Source organism: Candoia aspera, chromosome 3 (assembly GCF_035149785.1).
Source record: "Candoia aspera isolate rCanAsp1 chromosome 3, rCanAsp1.hap2, whole genome shotgun sequence".
NCBI classification, from domain to species: Eukaryota; Metazoa; Chordata; class Lepidosauria; order Squamata; family Boidae; genus Candoia; species Candoia aspera.
In genome coordinates, this window is record NC_086155.1 from 126,223,422 (window position 1) to 126,247,836 (window position 24,415).

Below are 24,415 nucleotides of genomic sequence, written 5' to 3' on the forward strand. Positions count from 1 at the left end.
ACAGTAGTTCTCCCTCCTCAGGGTGGGGACACTGATGGACAAACTCTGCGGGGTGGAGATTCATCCCGGCACCGTCTCTGGCCCCGCCGGCGGTCCGGGTGAGGGGATGGAGGATGATTGTGTGGAGCTGGAATCTCCTTCGCGCCATGGCTGCCCCCCCCCCCCATGACAGAGACAGGGCTTTTAGCATGTACTCCATCGATTCTAATTTGGCCTCTACTACTCTTAGCCTTTCAGGGGTTTGAGATTCCCCCCTCCCTCGCCTGTTAGGCTGTCTCCCTGATGATACTGTGGTAGATTCTACATTTGGGGTCAGTGGGAACTGATACTTCCAGGATGCCTGGGACGTCCCTGGCTGGGGTTCTCCCATTTCATCCCAGGTGATCAACTCTGCTGGCGATTCGCTGGGTGCCGGTTGCTCTGGTGCTCTCCCATCTTCGGATTTCTCTCCCTCAGGGCTGGAGCTCAAATCCTGCCATAAACCTGAAGGTTCTGGGGTGAGGCTCAATTCTCCGCTCCTGACCGTTGACTCGGGCATCAAGCCAGTCGGCTCCTCAATTCTCCCAGTCGTGAGTTTGGATTCGGCCATCGTTAACTGTTTTCCCTCACAAGAAACTAATCTTGGTAGGAGCTAACGGTACAACTTTGGTGATTCTCAGCTTTATGTAACGATTGCCTATTCTAAACACCATCAGACTCATAAGCAGGATCACAAAGATGTCTGATTTATTAAAGAATAGTATGCAGATTCACAAAGAAAGCTGAGAATGGAAAAAGTGTGCCAAATGCAAACTAAAAAACCCTTGGTACAAACATGATCCCTCCCCCCGTGGAATCTTCCCAGGCTCACAATCCCAGGTGCTCCTAACGGCTTCTGATGGTCCGCGGGAAAAGTCCTTGAGCAGAGCACATAACCCAAACACATTCTATTGAAATGAACATAGATACAGAGCTTGGCACAAGGTTTCACAGCAGCTCCCTCCCAACAGAAATGTGCATCAGCACCATGGCATGTGAAACGTTACGATGTACAGTGCACATTGAAACAGTGAACATGACACAGTGTGCATTAGCTAATAAAACCACAATTACAAATCGTATTCTTTGGGTTACTATCTGGAGTTGGTTAAAGGGAGGAAGGGTGTCATGAAAAAGAGTCAATTTAGCAGCTACTCAGAGACTAAGAAGGCTTTTGGATTGCTGAACTGGGGAGAAACAGACTGCCACAATGATGATCAGAGATGAACTTCGAGGCTGAATTTTGACTGCAAACATGAAGTTTACATCTACGTTATACATAGGGTTGAAAACTTGGAAGGAAGGAAGGAAGGAAGGAAGGAAGGAAGGAAGGAAGGAAGGAAGGAAGGAAGGAAGGAAGGAAGGAGCATGTGCTGTGCATTTTCCTTAGAAGATGCCTCCAGTCAATAGCTAGAGAAATAGATCTTTGCCATTTTTATGTTGTTCAGCAATTGAATATTTACAATATATGTGCTATATAGCAGGCACACTATAACAATCATTACAGTGTTTTATTGTAAACCGCCCAGAGTTGCTGTTTGAATGAGATGGGTGGTGACTAAATTTGATAGATAGATCGATCGATCAATCAATCAATCAATCATGCTTGAGTGTGGTTTTCATTATTTCTTTTGAACATTTTCAATTTTTTTTCCTCCTGACCAAGCATGAGAAATGAGGAAGCAAGTATTTGGGCTTCTCATTATTCTCTATGTGGAATACCAAAAAGTTTTCAATTTTGTTTCTTTGGAATATAATCAACTCTAAACATTCAGCTGGACTGTATATACCTACATCAATACTGTGATAAGGACATCTGTTTAGAATAATAGGAATTATGTAAATATAGATTAGGCAAAGTGTGTGACTTCTTAATCTATAATCGAATACCCATTTCAACAAAATCTTTAAGGCCTAAGTTGTATTGAAGTCTATCAATTAAATTCCAATTTTCCAGATTTTTGGAATGTGTTTAAGACTCTTAAATGAAACCAAAGTGTTTGTTGCTTTTAAATTATGGAAAATAGTAGATTTTGTTCCAGTTTTGGATTCTGAATCACATTTTTGGAACAAAACTATCAGGAATCTGTTGGGAATGTTGTGGTATAAATAAATAAGTAAGTAAGTAAGTAAGTAAGTATTTAGTTAGGTACAGCATAGGAAGTATCAACACAGGGGATAGGATTCCTTATCCTGGTCTATAAGTTATCTATACTGTGCATTATAGTATATGGTACTACTATCATGTATTATTATACTAAAGAATACATAATACTAGACAGCTAAGTTGTTTCAAAGTTTTGTGCAGCAATATAGAGTTACAATATTTGGCCTAAAGAAAATCTGTAACCAACAGAAGACAGCAAAGAAATAAGAAAATTAACTCTAACAGAAGTATAAGGGAAATGCAGGCATTCTGAGACAGAACATGATTATCATAAAATTTTATAACATTAATCTTAGCTCAAATTAAACCCATCTTTTAATGGCACTTTTGTATTAATGCATTCTGCTGCCAACCTCTTTAAATCATACTGTATTTGAAATAACATGGTAATCTGTATTTTTTAAATCTATTTCCAGAAGACACAAATAAAATATGAGATTCACATCAAATATTGATTGATTGATTGATTGTTACCAGAATCCTAGTTTCATAAGGTAGAAAATAAAGGCATTGTCTGCACTAGTTAAACAAAAGAGAGGTTTTCTGGATGTTCATTGTGAGAGATATCATGTATTACAGATAAAACAATCCAATCCACTGATATATTGGAAGTACTTAAAATGTAATCAGTATTACCAACAGAATCAGAGAGGAAATCATTTTAACTTTAAAAAGCTTATTTAATGGAAGAGATAACAGTGATTGCTTCATTGAAATTGTTCTAGCAAAAGTGATTGTTTTTGGTGCAATTTCATTTTAATTAATTTAAGAAAAACATGCTTTCTAGAAGGAGATATAACTTTTATTTTAAGGCATTCTCAAGGCAATAATCAATCATAATTTTCATTGTCTAGGTATCAGCAGTAAAATGTATAATGAAAAATAAAACCCTTTAATAATGAAATATAATCCTTTTACATTTGCGGCAACAACCTTAGAAGGCTATATCTGAAAAATGAACTACAGGGATTAATATCCATTTTAGCACAGTAGCATCTTTGAAAGCTACTGGCTGCATGTGCATTATCCAGTCATCTATCAATATTTGAACATGCCAAAAAAAGATTCAAAACACAAAACACCCTGTTTAATGGAAGTGCTGCCTGTCAGCTAATAAGCACAGCAGTGAGAACAAAGTTCGGCATATTAGGGAAAAAACCCACAGCAGAATACAGAACTGAAGTACAGAAAGGGATAGGATTGTAGTAAAACAGATTACTGTATACTTGAATTTAAGCTTTCACTCTGTCCATAATTAATTTAAAAATATGTTTTGTCTGAACAAAATAAATTTTGCCTCAAGTGGAATGAATATCAATAATAATAATAAAAAAACTCTATTCTTTTCTGTCGATACATTGTCATTCTTCAAACATGATATTTCAATAATATTACCTCTCATTCCTGATACCTCAGTACTAACCAGAGAATCATAGAGTTGGAGAAGACAATTTAGGCCATCAAGCCAAAGCCCCTGCTCACTGAAGAAATTCAGATTAAAGCAACCCAGATAGATTGTTTTCTAGCCTCTGCTTGAATATATCTGGAAGGGGAGCTCACCACTGCTCTGGATAACTGATTCCAGCATCAACTCTTATTATTAAGAAGTTTCTTCTAGCATTCAATCAGAATTTGTCTTCTTGGAGCTTGAATCCATTATATTAGATTCTGCACTCTGGAACAATGAAGGATCTTGACCTTCCACTGTGTGACATTTTTTTCAGGTTTTTGAAGACTGTTATTGTACCCTCACTCCCACCCCCACTTTTCATCTCAAGGCTAAACATTCCCAATTCTTCCACTATCTCTACACAAATTTTAGTTTCTAATCCACTGGTCACCTTCATTTACTGTATCTTCCCTGAAACTATTCCTGTTTTTCTGATTTTTTTTTTAAAATATGTTGCTCAGATATAGATACAATAATCAAGGTTGGGTCTGACCAATGCAGCATAGAGAGGAACTATTACTTCCCGTGATTCAAAAATTACACTTTTGTTAATGCGGTATAAAATAGCATTTGCCATTTTTAGTCACATTGCATCTGTTACTCATACAAAGTTCTTTTTCACAAGCACTGTTACCAAGCCAGATATTTCCCTTTCTATAACTGTGCAACTGATTTTTCGATCTCAAGAACTTGCTTTTCTCTCTGTTAAAATTAATTCTGGTACTTTTACTCAATCTTCTGGAGTATTAGCTATCAACTCAATTTTTGATCCTCTGAATCTGGAAAAAAAATCACCTTTAGATTTCAAAGGAATGATTGGTACTGAGAGTGAATGCTTCTCCAACAACTTATTTAAGGCAGATTTCCAGCTGTTTTATTGGATTAACAAATCTAACTATTGCCTAAACAGAAATTAGGACCCTTTTAGAGCAGCATGTTTGCAAAAGCTAAGCAAGTCTTTATCAATATGGATTTTAAATAAAGGTAGCCCAATGCAGCCCACAGAAGATAAGCAGGAGTTCCTCAATAATATTTTGCAAAATGGATTCTATATGATTCCTAAAAATCTTACTTTGTGGGCTTTCTATCCTCAAATGTCTGCTCTAAACAGCATTGGCAGAATGAGTTTCCTACAGGACAGTTTTAACACTGGATCCACTAAACCACCACATTTAATAAGAGAATCAGTTTAGTGTAGTGGTTAAAGGCATCAGACTAGTTACCAGGAGACTGTATGTTCTAGTCCTGCCTTAGGCTCAAAGCCAACTGGGAGACTTTGAGCCAGTCGGTCTCTCACAGCCCTAGGAAGAAAGCAATGGCAAACCACTTCAGAAAAAGGTTGCCAATAAAACTGCAGGAACTGGTCCCAGCAGTTGCAGGAGTCAAAACTAACTTGAAGGAAATAATAATAGACTAAACAATATAAATGCAGTAGATGGTAAGTTCCAGTCCCGCCTTAGGCATGAAAGCTGGCTGGGTGACCTTGGGCCAGTCACTCTCTCTCAGTCCAACCTACCTCACAGGGTTGTTGTTGTGGGGAAAATAGGAGGAGGAAGGAGTATTAGGTATGTTCACTGCCTTGAGTAATTTATAAAAATAATAAAGGCGGGACAGAAAATAAACAAAGACATATATACATATACGCAGGCTTGTTTTACTTATTTTGTCGATATTTCTTCTGTAACCTACCCCAACCTATCTCTAGCAGATGTATCAGAATAATTGCTACAGTAAATTCAGTAGATACTTATCTGTGACAGTAAAGGCAGGATAGAAAATAAAATAAATAAAAATAAATATTTGGCACTGAACTTGTTCACATTGTTGGCTAAACGTTGTATGTAAAGGTATCCCTGGGTTGCCTGTACTGGACCACAGGGTTTGCATCGCTAGGAGATGCCACAAACTTTATATAAGGATTAGAAAAAGAAAATATGGCAAATAACGCATTCTGGATTATAAAATAATAACCAACAGATAAGCCAAGGAGAGGGTAAGCAAGAGGCAGAAAGGAAGAGGCAGATGTACAGATAAGAGTAATTAGACATGTAATGTAAATAATCACACCAGGAAAATTTAAGATCAAGAATCCTTCAGATAAGGCTGTAACAGAACTATTATATAATGAAATCACATGAAAAATCCATAGGTTTACAGACAAATAGATACAAATTGGCTATGTTACATGGTTCAAACTCTGTAAGACTTATGGAGAAAATGCTAACTGGTAATCCACCTTATTTTGCATATGAAATAATCTGTGTTTGGTCATGCTTTGTCCGATATCCATGGTTTCAACTCTTAGGTTTATGTATGTTTTCTTTAAAAGCTCTTCTCTATTAGCAAGAAAACTATTAAGGATACAAATTCCCCTTTTTTGTTCTAGTTCATTATCTCTTTTCTGGAAATGTCAACATAATACATTCAATAAATCTACTTGCAGTCTCTGATCAGCTATAGAGTTATATAATTCTTTATTAAAAGGGTAAGGTTTTATTTCTGCTTGAAGTGACATTAGTTGGAATTATTTTTGTCAATGTTTGAATAAATATTAGATGCCAATCTGTGAAAAAAGAACTATAAAGCTGATCAATAATATCACTGAAGAATAATTTTCCCCAGTCTAGGTAAATGAATGTTAAAAATAGCTCATCTTTAAAAGGAAGGGACTTACAGTGCAAAACACTTAACCAACAGCAGGGAACAATTGCACTCAGGCTGAAACTTGACAGTTACCAACTTAAAGGAGAACAGGCTTCTAACTGTTCCTCCAGAAAGATTGCCAAAATGAAAGAAGAACTTTTCAGAGAACAATAGTTCCATGAAGCCTTCCTATGTTTCGATAAAACATTAATGTTAACAAAAACTACTCTACATCTTTCTCTAAAGGCAAATTCAGAATATTTGATGTTTTTATAGATCTGGCTTACTTAGTAAAATGTCTACTTAGCCTTGTCACTGGTTCAAATTTCTCCATGGAGGTCTATCTCCAATAGACCTCCAACTCAGGGGCTCAGTGTCTTGGGCACTAACACCCTTTTTAATGTAGAAAGGCAGGAGACTCTTCAGCTCAATGAATTCAATCCCCTGTTTGCTGTAGACATCAAAATTAAAGCAAACAAGGCACATGGATTGCCATCATTTCAACCCGTCTCTCTGAATAATTGGTCCCATTATCCATCTTCGCTTACTATTAGGAAGGTGTCATTTTTATACATTGAACTGGATTATTCCTTCCTGTAAGTTAAATACATGGATCTTCTGTGCAACATTTGTTCAGATATTTGAAACATACTACAAAATCCCTCCCCAGTCTCCCTTTTTCAAAGCTAAACACACCCAATTTCTTCAACAATTGTTCACAGGATTTTCTAATCCCCTGCTCAACTTCATTGGCCTTCTTTGAACTTTTTCCAGGTTCTTGAAACCTTAAAATGCAGAGTCAGAAGCGACTGAATGAATAAACAACAACAAAAAAGAACTGGACACAGTAACTGAGGTGGGATCTAACCAGTGCTGAATATAGTAGAAACTTTGCTTGCTGTGGTTTGAAAAGTATACTTTTGTTACTGTAGCCTGAAACTGTATTAGCGTTTTTGCAGCCACATCTCACTGCTGACCTATTTAGTTTGTAAAAAATTATTATTCCAAGATCTTTTACACAAATAGTGTTACAAAGTAAGGTATTTTAGCATTTGACTTATGTTTTCTAAATGAAGAACCCTTCATTGGTCTCTATTAAATATCATTCTGTTATTCTTAGTCCATTTATCTAATTGATCAAGACTGTTTTGAATTTTATTTCTGCCAATTCTACCAAGCTATTTATTTTTCAATTTATCATCCTAATTCTCATTTTTGCTTTTCTTATCCTCAATTTATCTTCCTTCCGTTAATTTATCTGACTTCCATTTGTACTCTTTCCACATTCCTTCCATTTTATTGTTACAATTGCTACCTTAATGGTTATATCTGAAAGACCACATACTTTTTAAAAGCATGATTTATATAATGGCCTCTCTTCCATCAATATTTTTTTCTGTGATGGACATTACATCCAACGATGAAAAAAACATTGAAACGGGCAATGTGACATTACAATACAGGCTAAATCTTTTCATCCTTATATTCCATCACCGGATGCTAGTATGTCAGGGACAGATTTAAATCATGATGTTCTGTTGCACATGCTGTCATTCTTCCCCTTCCCACCCCACGAGTAAATCCCTATGTAATTTTTTAAAACACACACACACACACACACACACACACACGCATATGTGTGTGTGTGTGTGTATAAATACTGTTAGGTATATATCTTTTTCCCATGTTAGATGAGAGGTCAGACCAATGCTTTTCATGATACATAGTCCAGAATAGAAAATGAATTATTATAGGCTACTCCTCCTCCTCCTGTGCAATAGAAAATTAGTTAGGCTTCTTCCAGACCAGGTTTCTGGCCTCAGATTGGGTTGGACACTCCTTCAATATCTTTTAAAGTAAAGATTTAGGGAGATACTAAGTTTGAAATGCAGCTGCAGAGGGACTCTTTGCCCCTTAGATCCTGTTAACCACTCGTAGCATTAGGAGTAGAGACAGCAAGCAAAAAACTCTCTTGTTGTTCTACTCTTTGTCTTGCTCTGTTTTCTGAATTCATTAATTAACAGCATCCAGCATGGATTTATGATGAACAAGTCATGCCAGACTAACCTGATCTCCATTCATTCATTCATTCATTCATTCATTCATTCATTCATTCATTTTTTATCAAACTTTATCACCACTCATCTCCCTCCCAAGGAGGGACTCTTGGCAGTTTACAATAAAAAAAAAAACAAAATTAAAATCAGAAACATTTATAAATACAATAAATGCAATAAAAATAACATGTAATGGAATCTAGATGGCTGAGAGTTCTTTATCAGTCCATGAGTATAATAGGTCCATAGAGAATCACTCTAGGGTGTTAGCCATCCCCAGGTGTGGCTATTCCCCCTCCTGTTCCAAGCCTGCTGGCAAAACCAGGTCTTTAATCTTTTTTGAAAGTCCAGGAGCGAGGGGGCCTGTCTCACCTCTGGTTGAGCACCTCTTTTATGATAGATTTACTAGCCTGATTGATCAGGGAAATGCCATGGATATAGTATATCTTGACTTCAGCCAGGTTTCTGACAAAAGTTTATCATAGCATCTTTATTAACAAAGTAGTCAAACATGGGGTTGACAATTTAACCATTAAGTGGATCCATGGTTGCCTCAAAGATTGTACTCAAAGGGTAATTGTAATTAGCATCAAAGACATCTCAAGTGGGGTGCTACAAAGCTGTCTTGGGCCTGGTACTATTCAATGTTCTTATAAATTATATGGATGATGCAATCGAGGGAATACTTACCAAATTTGCAAATGATACAAAGCTAGGAGGGGTAGCTAATACTTGAGAGGAGAGGGGAAATATTTTTTTTAAAAAAAAACTTAGACAGACTAGAACGGTGGGAGGAAACAAAAAAAATGACATTTAACAGGGTGAATGTAAAGTCATGTATCTGGGTAAGAAAAATGAAAGAAACATGTACAGGATGTGGGAAATCTGGCTCAAGATCAGCACATATGAGAAGGACCTGGGTGTACTAGTGGATCACAAGCTCAATATGACCCAACAGTGTAATGCAGCTGTAAAGAACAACAACATCCTGAGCATCAAGAGGGGCAGAGAATTCAGATCACAGAAAGTAATTGTCCTGCTCTTCTTTGCTTTTGTCAGGCCTTACTTGGACTGTTGTGTTCAGTTCTGCACACCCCACTTTAAAAAAAGACATTGATAAACTGGAGCAAGTCCAGAGAAGGACTACCAAGATAATAAAAGGACTGGAAACCAAGTCCTATGAGGAACAATTAAAAAATCTATTTATGTTTAGTTTGCAGAAGAGAAGGTTGAGAGGGGACATGATAGCTGTTTTCAAATATCTGAAGGACTGTCACATTATAGAGTTCAGACTTATTCTCATTTGCTCCAGAGGGTAAGATCAGAACTAATGAGAAGAAACTTCAAGGATGTAGATACAGATCAGACATTAGGCAGAACTTCTTGACCATAAAAGCTGTTAATCAGGGGAATAGGTTACCACATGGAGTTGCTTCTTCCCCTTCACTGGAGGCTTTCAAACAGAGGCTTATCGGGGATGGTGTAGTGAATCCTGCAGTGTGCAGGGGGATGGATTTGAAGTTCTCTTTAGTCCCTTTCAACTCTATGATTCTATATTTGATTTGTTACATCTAGAGTTTTCAATGATTTGGCTGTGTAATCAAATCAATCGACTTCCTCTATATTGGAATTCTGATGTCAGAGAAATAGTACCTGTGAAACTTTGATTATGAGAAAGGAGGAAATCTGAAATGAAATTGTATTTTACAGTACTGTTTTTTTCAATTTTGGAAACTTCCAGATGTGTGGAACACACATATAGATTTACAGGTTTTTTTCCCCCCTGCAAGAGTAAATCTGGGTTTAAATAACTATCACAGGGCAGATCAGGATTGAGGCTTCATGTGGAGCTAGGTTAAAGGTAGCCTTGCTTCCTTTTTCCAAATTTACTGGTCCTTATTGAAAAATAATGCTTCTACATTCTTGGATGATGCACTGAAGCCAAAACTTTCAAATTTATTTTTAATTCTGGTTAGAAGTAAATCAGACAGAATTCTAGAGACAAGGGATGATGAGCCTGGGCGAGCCCTGGAGACGCAATGAGCCCAGAATGGGGCAGCGCGCCAGCAGCACAGCAGCTCCCCGGGGAACCTAATGGTGTGGGGAGTCTGAATAGTGTGACCTGGAGGGATTGATGGTGGTGGACCTGAAGTGGTCCAGTGGTTCAGAGGCATGGTGGAGCGGCTGGGTGATGCAGCAGACCAGCGGCACAGTGAACCAGCTGACCGGCCTTGGAGGACCAGCTTGGGAGAGTTCGGTGGTGTGACAGACCAGTGGCCCTATAGCATGGCAGACTGGCCTCGGAGAGCTAGCCTGGTGAGGCAACTTGGCGCGGTAGACCTGCAGTGGGAATGACTGGTAGACTGGTCGTGGAAGACCAGCCTAGCTGGGAGAGCCTGGGAGAACCAACCAGCCGACGTGACAGACCCAGGGGTGCAGGCATTGGCGAGACAAGCCTCAGTGACTTGGAGTGGGGGACTTGGCATTGAAAACATAGCCATCCCCTCCCCACCTGCCCAGCAATGGTGGAGAACTGTAGCCCCCCCCCCCCCCAGTGTGAGTGAGGACTCCCTCCTGGGGGTGAGAGATGAGGCGGGGAGTCGGGGAGTGTGTGTAGGTGTGGGAGAGCACTCACCTCCAGAGTGAGAGGCAGGAGGTGGGTAGGAGTGCATAAGATACCCCCCCCCCGGCTGACCAGTGAGAGAGGCCGAGCAGGTGGGGGTACTGGGAGTGAATGGTGAATGGGTTGGTGATGGCTGAGACCTGACGGTGCCGAGAGCAGGAGCTGGTGTGCCGGAGGGCCTGCCATTACCTTGTGGATAACTGTGCATGCATGAGAGGATATGAGTGGATGGAGGGTCCCCTACTTCAGACTGGGGATTCTGGAGTGCAGGAGCGGGGCTGGAGGGAGTCTTTGGGGGTTGTAGGGCAAGTTATACTATTGAGGTGGTTATGGGTAGGGTATGTTATGGTGGGAGCCAGAGGGCAGGCCATCTTTGGGGAAGACGCCCCTGGTGTTTGTTACTGGTGGCGTGTTCCGGCCCTCTGTGTTCAGACCCAGGCCCTGGTCAGCAGATTAATAGGGGCCCTGGACTCCAGCTGCTGCTACTTAATGCCAGGTCTGTTAACAACAAAGCCCCCCTCATATGTGATTTGATCAGAGGAGGGGGTAGACCTGGCATGTATTACTGAAACCTGGCTGGGCCCTGAAGGGAGGGTGCCCCTTTTGGAAATATGCCCGGCCAGGTTTATGGTATGGCAACAGCCGAGACCCCAGGGCAGGGGAGGAGGGGTGGCAGTTGTCATCCAAGAGTCTCTGGTGGCCTTCAGGAGACCTGCTCCACAAGTGGCCGGTTGTGAGACCTTGTTCTTCAAGTTGGGCTCCCAAGAACAGTTGGGAGTGCTGCTACTGTACCAGCCTCCCTGCTGTGTAGAAAACTCCCTGCCTGAGCTGCTGGAGGCCCTCTTGGGGTTGGCGGTGGAGTTCCCCAGGCTTATGGTTCTTTATCTGTGCCTCAGAGGCGGCTCAGGAGTTCATGGCTACCATGGCCTGTCTCATTCAGGACCCAACTCAAGACAGTGGTCTCACCCCTGACTTGGTTTTCTTGTCAGAGCAGTGGCAAAGTGATCTGAGGGGAGAGTTACAGCTGTCCCCATTGTCATGGTCAGACCATGCCCTGGTGGCCCTGAGATTCTCCTATGCTGTCCCCCTCTGCAGGGAGGCTGGACCCATTTAATTGGTCCACCCCCGGAGACTGATGGACCCAGTAGGGTTTCAGAAGGAGCTGGGGGTTATACCCAAGGATCTGCTGCACAGTCCAGCAAAGGCCCTGGCTGCTGCTTGGAATAGAGAGGCAGCTGGGGCCTTGGACAGGATCGCACCTGTGCAGCCTCTCTTACCCCATCGAACCTGAAACTCCCTGTCGTTCATGGAGGAGCTGAGGGTTCTGAAGAGGATTAAGAGATGTCTAGAGCACTGCTGGAGGAAGTCAAAGACTGAATCTGACCGAACACTAGTTAGAGCTGCTATTAAGGCCTACCTGGTGGGGATAAGAGTGGTGAAGCATCAGTACTTCTCCACCCTTATCGCATCCACAGAATGCCGCCTGATGGCCCTATTTAAAATCACTCAATCCCTTTTGGGGACGGTGGGCCTAGTGACCCACCTACAGGGCTGTGCAGAGGAGTTTTCAGAGCATCTGCAGGATAAAATTGCTCGGATCCGCTCTACGCTAGACTCCAAGTGTGAGGCATGGTCCGTGGAGATACCAAGGGAGCGCACTTACCTAGTTATCTGGGAACAGTTTGTTCCTGTTGGACCCGAGGAAGTGGACAGGATCCTCTGGACAGTAAACACCACCACGTGCCAGCTAGACCCACGTCCCACCTGGATGGTGAAAGCTGCTTGGGAGGTGACATGTGGATGGGTCCAGGTGATGGTTAATACATCCTTGAGGGAGGGGTTGTTTCCATCTGTCTTTAAGGAGGCATTGGTGCAGCTGCTCCTCAAGAAACCATCGTTGGACCCTACTGTATTGGACAATTTTTGTCCAGTCTCCCACCTCTCCTTTTTGGGGAAAGTGGTTGAGAAAGTGGTGGCATTAAAGTTCCAAAGGGTTCTGGATGAAACAGATTATCTAGACCCCTTTCAGTCAGGATTCAGGCCTGGGTATGGGATGGAAACGGCATTGGTCGCACTTATGGATGATCTCTGGTGGGAGCGGGATGGTGGCAGTGCATCCATTCTTGCTCTTCTTGTTCTCTCAGCAGCTTTCAATACCATCGACCATGGTATCCTTTTGGGGTGGCTCAGGGAGTTAGGGGTGGGCGGCGTGGTTTTGTGCTGGTTCACCTCCTTCCTTCAGGGCCAGTCCCAGTCAGTGGTGATAGGGGGAGAGAGATCCAACCCTCGACCCCTCCATTGTGGGGTGCCGCAGGGTTCAGTTTTCTCTCCTCTCCTATTCAACATCTACATGAAACCACTGGATGAGATCATCCATCACCATGGGATGAGGTATCATCAGTATGCTGATGATACTCAGTTGTATATCTCCATCCCAGGTGAAATGATACTGTGACTGCCCTCTCCAGGTGCCCGGAGGCTGTGGGGGCCTGGATGGGGAACAACAGGCTTCAGCTGAACCCTGGTAAGACGGAGTGGCTGTGGGTTAAGGGCTCCTCCGTATCCAGGACTTTGTCATCTTTGGTTCTGGATGGGGTTGTGGTGCCCCAGACAAATCCAGTGCATAACTTGGGGGTCCTCATGGACTCACAGCTCCTGCTCAAAGAGCAGGTGGCAGCCATGGCCAGGAGGGCCTTTGCACAGCTTCGTGTTGTGCGCCAGTTACGCCCCTTCCTGGATTGGGAACCCCTTCGAATGGTCACTCATGCTGTTCTCCCATATTGACTACTTCAATGTGCTCTACATGGGGCTACCCTTGAAGAGTATCCGGAAGCTTCAGCTGGTCCAAAATGCAGCCGCGTGGGCTATTTGTGGCACCCCTAGAAGGGCGCATATAACACCTTTGCTATGTAAGCTGCACTGGGTACCAGTTTGGTTCCGGGTCCAATTCAAGGTGCTGGTTATCACCTTTAAAGCCCTACATGGCATGGGGCCAGGTTACCTGAGGGACCACCTCTTCCCCATTACATCTACCCACCCCACCTGATCTTGCGGAGAGGGCATGCTGAGGACCCTGTCGGTAAGTGAATTCCATCTGGTGAGGTCCAGGAGGCAGACCTTCTCTGCAGTAGTGCCCGCCCTTTGGAACATCTTGCCCCCGGAAGTGAGGCTAGCCCCATCGCTCCTGGCCTTTTGGAGAAACTTGATGACCTGGCTCTGCCAGCTGGCCTGGGGCGGGGAGGAGAGGTGTCATGCCTGGGGTTGGTTAGTGCCTTGAAGTGCCCCTTCCACGTGAAGACTGAATGAGATACAGCCATCTGGACTTAATTTCTACTTATATTATTAATAATATGTAATTTTATAATGTATTTTATATATTTATTGAGTATTTTGTTGTAAACCGCCCAGAGTCCCTCTGGTGGGAGGAAATAGGTGGTGACAAATTTGATAAATAAATAAAATAGTACCAAAAGGTGATAAAAACAGAGGAGGAAAGGGAAAAAAAATGATGATAATAGAGAAAGAGCAGGGTTAAAACCTGGAGAACTTAGAAAAAAGTTGAAAATATTATTATGAGATTGTTTTTTAACCAGATGAATTTTAGCTGAATTTCTTAGAATAAAAACAAAGCAACAACATCAATAATTGGCAAATATATAGATATACGGTACATATAGACTGCCTTGTGTGGCTCAGAGTGGTAGGCAGCAGTATTGCAACCAAAACTCTCCCCATGACCCGAGTTCAATCCCAGAGGAAGCTGGATTCTCAGGTAGCCGGTTCAGGTCAACTCAGCCTTCCAGCCTTCCGAGGTCAGTAGAATGAGTACCCGGCTTGCTGGGGAAGGTGACGACTGGGGAAGGCAACAGCAAACCACCCCGCTATAGTTTGTCAAGAAAACGTCGCAAAAGCGGCATCCCCCCAAAGGGTCAGACATGACTCGGTGATTGCACAGGGGACCTTTCAGTTTTTTTCCCCCCACATATGGGGGGGGGATTCCCACAAAATCTCTTGGCTCAAGGACATAATATTTATAGAGAAACTGTGAAATAATCACTGACAGAATCATTAATACATTTTAGCTTAAGTGAAGCCAAATGCTCACTTAGGAACGTATGTCTGCAGTATAAAAAAGTGTGACCAAGAAGATGAGTTTTGGTTCTTTAATATGACCTCCTCTTAGCAGTACAAAGTAAAAAAAATCAATCATGGATTATAACACATTTTAGATTACTCAATGGAGGCTATCATCAAAGGGCTCAAGTTGTATTTGAAAATTAGATTTCCAAATCACATCCTATTTTTTCCTCCTCTCCTTCTTTGCTTTGTGTTAATAGAACAACATTCTCTCAAGTTTTAGTGAGGAATACTTATCTTTGAGAACTGGATGGATAGTTCACTCATTTGTTTAGTAAGATACCCTCCTCCCAACTAAAATTATGATCCTTTATTCAGCAGCTGCTTCAAGAGTAGCCAGAATTACAGCCATAGATTAAATAATACAAAGAACAATTCTCTGCAGTGAAGCCTATTCCCTGTATTTTCATATGAATCATTAGTCTGAGTGCAACTTGCTTGAAGGATAGCTAATAGGGATATAAAAGTATTTACATGACATTTCTCAAGGAATGGATTGGGTGTTTTCGTCCTCAAAGAATTCAAGATAGAACGGACACTCAGCACAAGCAAAATCTAGCAAGTGTTTGTACTGCATTGTGCATTAAACATCATGAACTCATTCCAAGAAGAACTGGAAGGAAAGAAAAAAGGCTCCTGCCATTGTTCAACATTGTTCTCAGTGTGCTGTGCTTTTTAAAATATATATTTAAAAATTCTACTGGAAGAGATCCCATGGCCATTTTCTGCATTAATACTTGGTCTGACCATTAAAAAAAAAACTTTTAAAAATCCCAAACCCATCACTTTTAAAAAATATATATATTTATAATGTGAAAGATCAGACGGAATCAATCAATTGGAGGATAAAGGTCTCTTCACTGAATGTTATAGATTATAATCTGCAATACTTGTGTAGTGCAGATTAGTAGATAGATGTTTTTCAAGTTCCCAGTCTAGGCCTGGGAAAGGGTGACAGGCCCAAAATTACCCAGCCAGATTCCATATCTAAGGGAGGTCTAGATCCTTGGTCTCCCTGCTTACAGTCCAACACCCTGAGCAATACATCACACTGGAACTCATAGATGGATAGATAGTTAGGTAGATAGATAGATAATTGACAGAAGGACACACAAACACAGTTACACAGCCTCTTACGAACTCCACATATGTTAGCTTCAAAAATGTATAAATAACTAAAAATTTAAAATGGGAGACCGCAGCTTACATGATCTCTGAATATTAAACCATATTGGCTACAGTTGAAGTGAGTTAAAACCCTGTTTTAATGTGCAGGGTTAAACATGAATTTAAAAAAAAACTTTATTAGCGTAATGTGCAAGGCTGAAAGATGGATAGGTTTTTCAAAAACACTTTTCAAACTTTTAGCTGTCAAAGTGTCTCACAACAGTTCATCAAGAGGTAAAGGTCCTACCCTCAAGGACTCCTAAGGGGGATAGTAATGCAGGTGTGGCTTTTCTGACTACATATAAAGCTAAGTTTTTTTGGACATTCTTCCAGCTGTGGGAAGTGCTAATATACAAAGTGGCTGAATATTCATGCCATTTGGTAGTAGGAGTATGTACAAAATTCTTTAGAACTGAATTTCTGCATGGATTTTGGAGTGCTAAATTATGTAGTTTCAGATGTGGAACAAAGGACTGTTGTATAAAGTTGTGCATGATTTACAATTTCAAGTTCTTTAATCCATGTCTGTCTTGTATATATACATGTGTTCAACATACATACCTTGATAATAATGGGAAGGAGAGTCTAAACTGAAGGAATCACAAAATTAAATAATGCAGAGCTCATGTAGTTTGCTATGTGACATATACATTAAGAGAATCAATGGAAAAACAACTTAATAAAATGCTCTATCAACCTCTGTACAAATATGAGAATCTGTTATATACAGTTTCCACATATAATTTCAAAACTACTCGTTTAACAAAGCTAAAAGATACTGTGCATATGTCTAATTTTTAAGAGCAACATTCTAATGACTAATTGAACTGTAATTGCGTTGTGTTGATGTTACACTTTCATAGTTCAGAATGAGAAGAGAAATGCAACATTTTTACCAGCATAAAATATCCATAATTAAAAAGAAGCCAGCAAACTTCTGAGTTGAAAGCAGGGCTTTATTGATCTTTAGGTAAGAGAACTCTCCATTTAAATAACATGAAACTCTGCATTAATGCTTTCAGTTTCTTTCTTAGAAAAAAACTGAGAAGTACTTCTCAGAACTGTATTTCATCAGGCAGAAAATGAATAATTTTAAAGTTTAAAATAACTGTGATATTTGCTCACATTCTTTTGTTGTTGTTGCTTAAAGTGAATGTGCAAGAAGATTCCTAAACCTATCCCAAAAAAAATAAATAAATTGGAAAGCACAATGTTGATGTGCTGGAGGATAAATAAAGTATTATTCTTTACTGCATTGTTCATAGCACATACTGCATACTTACAAAAGTAATCGGTTTTCTGGAATTTATGAACAATAAAAATCAAATTAAAATATAATTCAGGTTTGCTCTTCTATTGAGCATATTTATTTAGTAGAAATTTATTGTACATTGTCTTCTATGAACTTGTAATGATCTGTATCCAGCTGAAAATCAATGGACTGGGGAGAAGATGTAAGATCTACTACTATCAGTAAATAAATACATTCATCAAAGCTGTAAGACATTTATAATCACACCCTACAACACAAGCTAGGGAATATCTGTTTTGTTTATTCTCGTTGGCCCAGACTCATGCAGACAAATTTCCTATTTTTGCCATCCAAACTTTTCTTATCTCGAGTTTTGGGAATTCATCCAGGGACTCTGTATCCAGACCATGCACTCTGTTATTGAGGTACAGCCCTTCCAAAGGTTGAAACATACAAAAATCCTCCTAAATGTGACAGAACACAGGTTTTGAAATCAGTGCCTCAAAAGCACAATGTTTCAGTCAAGGGATGATTTTCCAACCAAAGGATGCAATATATGTTTGAGTCAGAACAGCATCAAGCTTATACAGTCACCTCTTATTTTAGCATCCATTGGAAATGACAAGTGCATGCCTGTGTGTTTCTGCATCCAGTCACACCCATACCCTAAATAGATAGCTGCAGTTTGTCACCAGTGTCATGTAAATGCTCTTTTATTACCTGTCTGTATAAGAAAGAAAGATGGCCCTGACTTTTTTTTAGTGAATCTAAGACAACTATCTAATTTCAAAAGTAAATTATTTGATAGAAAACCTAGTCTGCCTTTCAGATAAATATTGTCATCCTCTAAATGAGTTATAAAGACCCCCAGGTCAATACTTTGGTCCATATGCAGCAAGGGAAAGCTTCTGACATAAAAAAGGAGGAATTCCTAAAGTTGCCCAAAGTATCTGTGCAACATGCACATGTAATAATTTGTGCAGCAATTATGGCAATAAGTTAACAATAGATCATTATTAAACATCCCAAGTATTACTAAGATAATAGTGTTCCTGTGATGAATGAGGGCATAATGGAAAGGAAAAAAATAAATAAAACTTACCTGTTTTAGGATCAACAGAGAAATATGGCTGTCCCTGAAGAATGCTATAAACTACTCGGGCACTATTTCCATAGGTGGGATCATCTGCATCTGTAGCTGTCACCTGAAGGACTGAGGTACCTGTTATATTCAAGGAAACATGATTCAGCTGCCACGTACAGATTTTTAGGTAGCACACATTCTAATACTTTTCAATTCAGTAAGATGATTTAAGTATAACCTTTCATTAAGCCACTGACATTATTATCATTATTTGTAGATTTATAACCACCTTTTTTCCTAGAGCTTAAGTGGATCTCTCTTCATTTTATCACAACAATAACCCTGTGAGTTGGGTTGGATTGAGAGAGAGAACAGAACTAAAACCACCCAGTGAGTTTCCATGGCTGAGAGTAGACTAGAATGTGGATCTCTACAACCACTACTCCACATTGGCTGTTCCTATTATTTTAAAGAATATGTAAGCGCAGAAGCTTAGAAACTGGCTGAGTACAATGATTACATGCCGGTAACCTAGGCATGGTCTTTTCACTGATGTTCCCATGCTCGCTTTACATCTTGGACCTTCATGTTTTGTGTTTGTAATTTCACAGCAAGACAAAAAGGCCAGTGTTGATGGGGGAATCTACTGTATATTAAAACTTTAAAAACTGCAACAGATTCCAAACTATAAAGCTTTAAAAAGCCATGCTCAGTAACCTGACATGTTAGAAACTGCTTTGTTTGCTTGCTCCAAATCTAAATTAAGGAAATAATTTCAACTAATGGTGACGAACTAGGAAACAGTGCAGGGGGCATGTTTATTATGAAAAAAAATATATTCAAGCACTGTCATAAGGGAAGTAGGCAGAAGTTCCAAAACTAGAGGCATGCTGCTTATTAAACAATATGAAGCAGATCACCCCAGCTTGTAACTGTGAGGCACAAGATTCCTCATGTGATTCAGGTCCTGTTCCTTACGGGAAGGGATGGGGCTACCAAAAGGTATAAACCTGTTTAGTTTGAGACCAGACCAGTACTGAAGCAATATCATTTTGTGTTCTTTGGACAGTTCCTCAGTCTTTCAAGGCACTATTTTGAGCCACACAGTAGTAGGAATAGGAATGTAATGAAAAGAGGAGGTGCCTCTGAAACTTCTCAGAAGCATTTCACACATCTATTTTTGATAGTCTTGTGCTACTTAAAAAAAAAAAAAAAACTTTTCTCTTGTTATACACAAAGGTTTAAATTATTCAGTGTACAATTAACTTTCCAAACTGTTTCCTTATGTGCTTTTAGAAACTTCAGATTGCATATTATATATTAAACACTGAATTTCTAAAAAAGAGAGGTTAAGTCCTGGAGGCTGGATAGAAGGACTGAAAGTTATGCTGGAGATACATTCAGTGAAATGAAATCCTTGACCCCTAGAGCAAAATATGTAATGAATAGTTGGGATGATTTGGAAAAAAAATGTTCTGCACAGGCTTTTTAACTTTTTTTATTACTAACAAGTGCTATTATATGGTTAGTAATTGGTTGCTGAGAAGATGCCTGGATTTGGGGAGAAATAATGACCCACAATGACTCTTTAAAATCCCCTCGGGCCTAAGCTCTCTGCCACATCTACTGTTCAGGAAGTTACTGATGATCAGGAAATAGCTAGAAGCAGCTATGGAACATAATATTTTGATGTGTCTCATCCTGTTCCTCCTTCCTCTTGTTCAAGAAGAGGAGCTAACAGAGTTTGTGTTACATGAGGGAGACCAAAGGCATTTGGGATATAGGCCAATTCAGAAAAGAGAAGAGACATGTCTGAGCATTGGAAATCACATTACAATATGCTTCTTCAGGGATCCCATACTGCAATGGATCTGTTATTTCTGTAGTGTTTTGGTCCAGCAACTATAAACTATAATTTTACTTAAGCACCATGCATTTGTTAAAATCCTGAACCAGTATCTGGAGGCTATAAGGGTCTGGATTAGATCAGATGAGATCCTATCAAGATGGAGCTGTTGTTTATCAATACATAGCTAGGCTGTTACAAATATCACTGTACTGAAACAATATAATGTAAAAAAAAATAAGATTTATAACAACATAATTAAACATAACATAATTAAATAAACATAAACAGCTAGGCAACCCAATAACATCAATCCTAGTAGTTATTCTCAGTGTGATTCTCTTTCTCCCTGAAGCCAGTAGCTCTTGACATGGGGATAATGATTCTCCTAGTTTCCTGGCTCCCACTAAAGCAGCAGGTAAAAATTGTGACCATCCAGCCTTCGCCCAGCTTCAGTTGTTGCACTACTTATGACCCTCTTTGGACCTCAATGCCCAGGTGATGGTAATTCAGTACTCAGTATACTATATATGGGGTTGCATTTGGAGACAACCCAGAAGCTATTGCTGGTGCAGAATGTAATAGCTAGGTTACTGATTGAGTATCAAAATGGTGGTTATTACCTTTAAAGCCCTATATGCTGCAGGGGTATATCAGGCAATGCCTTGGCAGATAGAATCTGCTTGTTCCATCTGCATATCTAGAAAGGTCCTGTTGAGGTTCCCCCTCCTTCTGAGGTTTATGGGGTGTGGACCAAGTGACAAGCTAAGTGGTACTTTCAAACACCGTTTTCAGAACACACCTAAATCCTAAGAATTTATATTCAGCCTCATATTTTCCTCCCGCAGCCACCCATTGCCAGGGAATTTTGAAGATTTTATCTTTTAAAATTCCAGTAAGTGCTTGACCTGATTGATGCATCCTCCTGAATTAATCTATGGCCTGGCACTTAATTATCCATTGCTTTTGGTACTTTGAACATGCACTTAGTTCAAAAATGTTTATTAAAATCATTCTTTTTGAAAGAAGAAAAGTACTTTTTATTTCTTTACGAATTAAAAAGAAAAAAGGTAAGTGAGAGGAAAAATACAGAAAAAAGAAACTACATGTATTGTGCTGCATATAAGAAATCATCCAGACTAGTTTTTGAATGTATCATTAAACCCTGAACAGATGAAGTAACATTGATCAGTTTTTCCAATACGTTGATAGCTAGCCAGCTCAAAAAATAGAAAATAAACACAAGTCATTGATCCAAGATTATAAATGTAAAGTTACACTCTCTTTCCAAAACTGAAGGGTGATCTTTTTTGCTGCTTCCATGCTCAGAATTCCTTAATTTTTCATATAATCAGTTCATTGTTTTTGATACTGCATATCAATTCAAAAATACATTCACTTTTTAAAACAATATTGGTCTTCATAATACCACATTAACAAACTTACTTATATCAAACCAAAACAGAGCAATAGTAGAACAAGGCTAAATGGCATGATTGTACCCTCATTCATTTTACAGTTCCAACCTACAGAAGCTAATATTCAGTCCCTTTTAAACATTGTCTGGGATGTCCAATAAATGTGAACAATATTTTGTTGAATTAGTTTTATCGTAAGAACTTAAGAAATATATTTAATATTCTTTAAATCTATCACCTATTAATAATTAATATGGGATGTTCCCATGGTAGAGTACTTAAATAGGTATCAAAACAGACATTTTATTTATTTATTTTTTTAAAAAAATATACGATAGATTAATGTAGAAGCATAAGTACAAATGAACGTGCGCAAAAGAACAGAAACAGATTTGCCCATCTGTACCTTATATTTTGTATTAAGGGAAGCTGGATTGGAAGAAGATGAGTGTGGTTTTAAACTGGAGGAAGAAACATCAATAACTTGTCCTTTGCTGATGACACTACCCTGATTGCTGAAAATGCAAAGGATCTGCAAGCTCTAGTAATAAAAGTTAAGCAGCAAAGTGAAAAAATGGACTAAAATTAAATATAAAGAAGACCAAACTAATGACAAGAGGTACAACAACCAGCCTTAGAAATGGCAATGAAGATATCAAAGTAGTGGATACTTTCTGCCTTTTAGGATCAACCATCAACAGTAAAGGAACAAGCAGACTATGCTGCAGACTAGCACTTGGTAGAGCAGCCATGAAGGCCTTGGAAAAGATCTTTAAATGCCATGATGTTTCTATACTTACACAGATCAGGATTGTGCAAGAATTGGTATTCCCTGTGACATGTTATAGAAGCAAATGTTGCACTTTGAAGAAGCAGGTTAAGAAGAGTATTGACATTTTTGAACTTTGTGTTGGAGTAGACTCATGAGAATACTGTGGGCAGCCAAGAAAACAAATAAATGGATCATCGAACAGAGAGAGAGAACAGAGTTCTCACTCAAGGCACAAACGATTCAAGTTGTCCTACTTTATGTGAAGACCTAGCTCTCTGAAAAAGGCTCTAATGCTGAAAAAGGTGGAAGGAAAGAGAAGAGAATGACCAGGAGCAAGGTGGATGGGCACACATACAGTGGCAATGAGTGCACTGTTGGGAGACCTGAAAGACCAGATTAAGGATAGATCATCATGAAGAAAATCAATGTGGTCACTAGGAGTCAAAAACAATGGCACATAATCAATCAATGAATGAAGGATTTCAGCAGGCTTTTTTCCAGGTTTTCAGTGGTGGAAATTTCCTGGTCCTAAGTGTTGATACCAGGGATTGACTCTGAGACTTTTCCATGCAAAGCATGGTTCTTACAGTATATAAAAGCAACCAAGAATTGAGTTCAAGCTGAAAACATGAATCTGTTTCCCAAGAACAATCTGTCTAGCCACAAGAGAAGGCAATAACTGAACATTATATTTTGAGCCCATTTGCCTTAAAATAAGTTGTGCACTGTTTTAATGTCTAATTTTTAAAGAGAGACTCTTTACAGCAGTTCTTCACAAAAGAAAAACAGTGTTATCTGTATCCTCCCTTAACAAGGAGAAAGAAGGAAAAATCTAAGAAGGTCATGATTTGGGAGCATGACTGCAAGAAAAAGGTTCAAATGATCCTTTGCTGATAGCAGGAGGAAGTGGTAACATGCAGGCTCTTGATTTTGAGGATGACACTGTAATGCTCTTTAACAATCTCCTTACTAAATAGATAATGAGTGGCTGAAAAGGCAAAAGGAACCATGAAAATCGAAGTTCATATTAATAGAGAAGGAGAGTACTAAGAAAACTTTCAGTACAAGTTCCATTAGTAATTAAAATTGTTTCAAGATCACACATGACACATTTTCAATCCAAAGAAATGAACGATGAGGGTGACAGCTGGGTCATGCAACAGCACTTAGCAACACTTTATTCTCTTCTCACTTCACTCCACCCCTGATTTGCTAACCAAGTTTCTAATTAACCCTTGCTGCTGGCATCATGAGTATGCTAAGTGTCATTATGAAAGTGGGATACTAATACAGGTAGTCCTCATTTAGTGACTGCCTCATTTAGTGATCATTTGCAATTATGACAGTGATGAAAAGTAACCAATCTTTGCATTTACGACCTTTGCAGGTCTGTGCAGCAAAGGAAAGCTGAAATAAGATCATAAGCACAGTCGTGGTTTCACTTAGTGACCACTTCACTTAACGACAGAGTTGCTGGTCCCAGTTGTGATCGCTAAATGAGGACTACCTGTATTGGTATTAAGGTGGCTAAAGGAGAATTGCCACTTGTAACCTGAACTCATTATAGGTATATATGGTAAGATAGAAAAGATAATGCAGCATAAGTTATATAGTTTAGGTCCCAATGCAAACCTGAACAACTTGTAATCCTTCCTATATTATCTTTCACCCATCTATTACACACTGGCAAACATCTGACAAATTTTCTTTTTGCAGATTTATTCAGAAACAATAAAATCTTTCACCCACAAATCCTCAATATAGTTTCATGTTGACCCATG

General features: G+C 39.6%; 1 protein-coding gene across 1 annotated transcript in view; it reads right to left on the reverse strand.

The window, feature by feature from the left end:
- The window catches only part of CDH18 (cadherin 18), a 195,350-nt gene that overhangs the window by 104,361 nt on the left and 66,574 nt on the right, over window positions 1–24,415 (reverse strand). The window contains exon 3 of the mRNA XM_063298765.1: window positions 18,617–18,736. Coding sequence (XP_063154835.1) covers window positions 18,617–18,736 — 120 coding nt within the window. The remainder of the gene's footprint in view (window positions 1–18,616; window positions 18,737–24,415) is intronic.